Genomic DNA, 1,024 nt, shown 5'->3' with positions numbered 1-1,024 from the left:
GCCATCCAAGAGAACTGTCCTATCATGTCAAGTGAATACTATGATTGGCCAACCTTTTGCCAAGTAGGAGGACCATCCAGTCATACTGACCTCCATTTGTGGCTTAGTGAGAAGTTTCCTGAAGGTCAGGTTTTTCAATCACTCCTCCAGTTGGCCCATGATGAGGACAATGCCCTGATCCCCATTGTCCTTCAGTTTCTGGGAACTTCCTAGTGATGGCTGAACCAACCTCATCAACATCTTCTGTGGTTGAAACAACCACTTCAACATTTTCTGTGGAGAGACTGTGTTCTGAGGAACTCAAGAAGACTGACGTGACTGGAAAGAAGAAAGCAAGGTGTTGCTACCACCGCCATCGCTGCCACCGCAGGTATAAAGCCAGTTTTGTCATCTATTATCATCGGTTGCTGAAGAAGATTCACCATGAGCTGAGACTTTCCCAGAAAATGATATATATATTGGATTCATTTGTGAATGACATCTTCAAGTGCATTGCCAGTGAAGCAGGCTGCCTGGCCCACAAGACTAATCGGTCATCCATTTCTTCCAGAGATATCCAGGCAGCCGTCTGCCTCCTACTGCCTGGGAACCTTGGCAAGCTTACTGTGATCCAGGCCACCAAAGCCCTGTTCAGATTCTCCCAATCTGAGTGAGCCATTTCTGGCAGGCCCTGAACATTGAAACCCAAAGGTTCTTTTCAGAGCCACCATTTGGCCTAAAAGACCTGAGCCCCTCACAAGTGGACACCTTAAGGGCTTTTTTATTTTTTGGCGGGGAAGGGGTTCTTCCCCCTCTTAAATGATTCATACTAAATAAAATATTGTCACTTTTACTTTAAACTTGTAATTTGTTCTGTATTGTAGTTGGGGGAGGTGTGCTGTCTATGATCTTAAATACATGGAAGGCCATAGGTGGCCCATCTGGGTCTGAGGCCAGCCTGGGCAAAACTCAAGACCCTTCCTGCAAAACACTTAAAACAGAGCTGAGTGAAGGATAAGGGAGAATGGCTCATGTGGTGGAGCAC

At 46.2% G+C, this 1,024-nt stretch overlaps 1 protein-coding gene across 1 annotated transcript; it reads left to right on the top strand.

Moving 5' to 3' along the window:
- Positions 1–215: 215 nt before the first annotated feature.
- Positions 216–653, top strand: LOC122114930 (late histone H2B.L4-like). The gene has a single exon (XM_042688201.1). It carries the CDS (start codon positions 216–218, stop codon positions 651–653), a length of 438 nt encoding a protein of 145 aa, XP_042544135.1.
- The last annotated feature ends 371 nt before the right edge of the window (positions 654–1,024 follow it).

The sequence above is a fragment of the Dipodomys spectabilis genome, unplaced genomic scaffold, assembly GCF_019054845.1.
Source record: "Dipodomys spectabilis isolate Male_0828 unplaced genomic scaffold, ASM1905484v1 ptg000113l, whole genome shotgun sequence".
NCBI classification, from domain to species: Eukaryota; Metazoa; Chordata; class Mammalia; order Rodentia; family Heteromyidae; genus Dipodomys; species Dipodomys spectabilis.
Note: the sequence above shows the minus strand (reverse complement) of the source record. Positions and strands in the feature narration are given on the sequence as shown.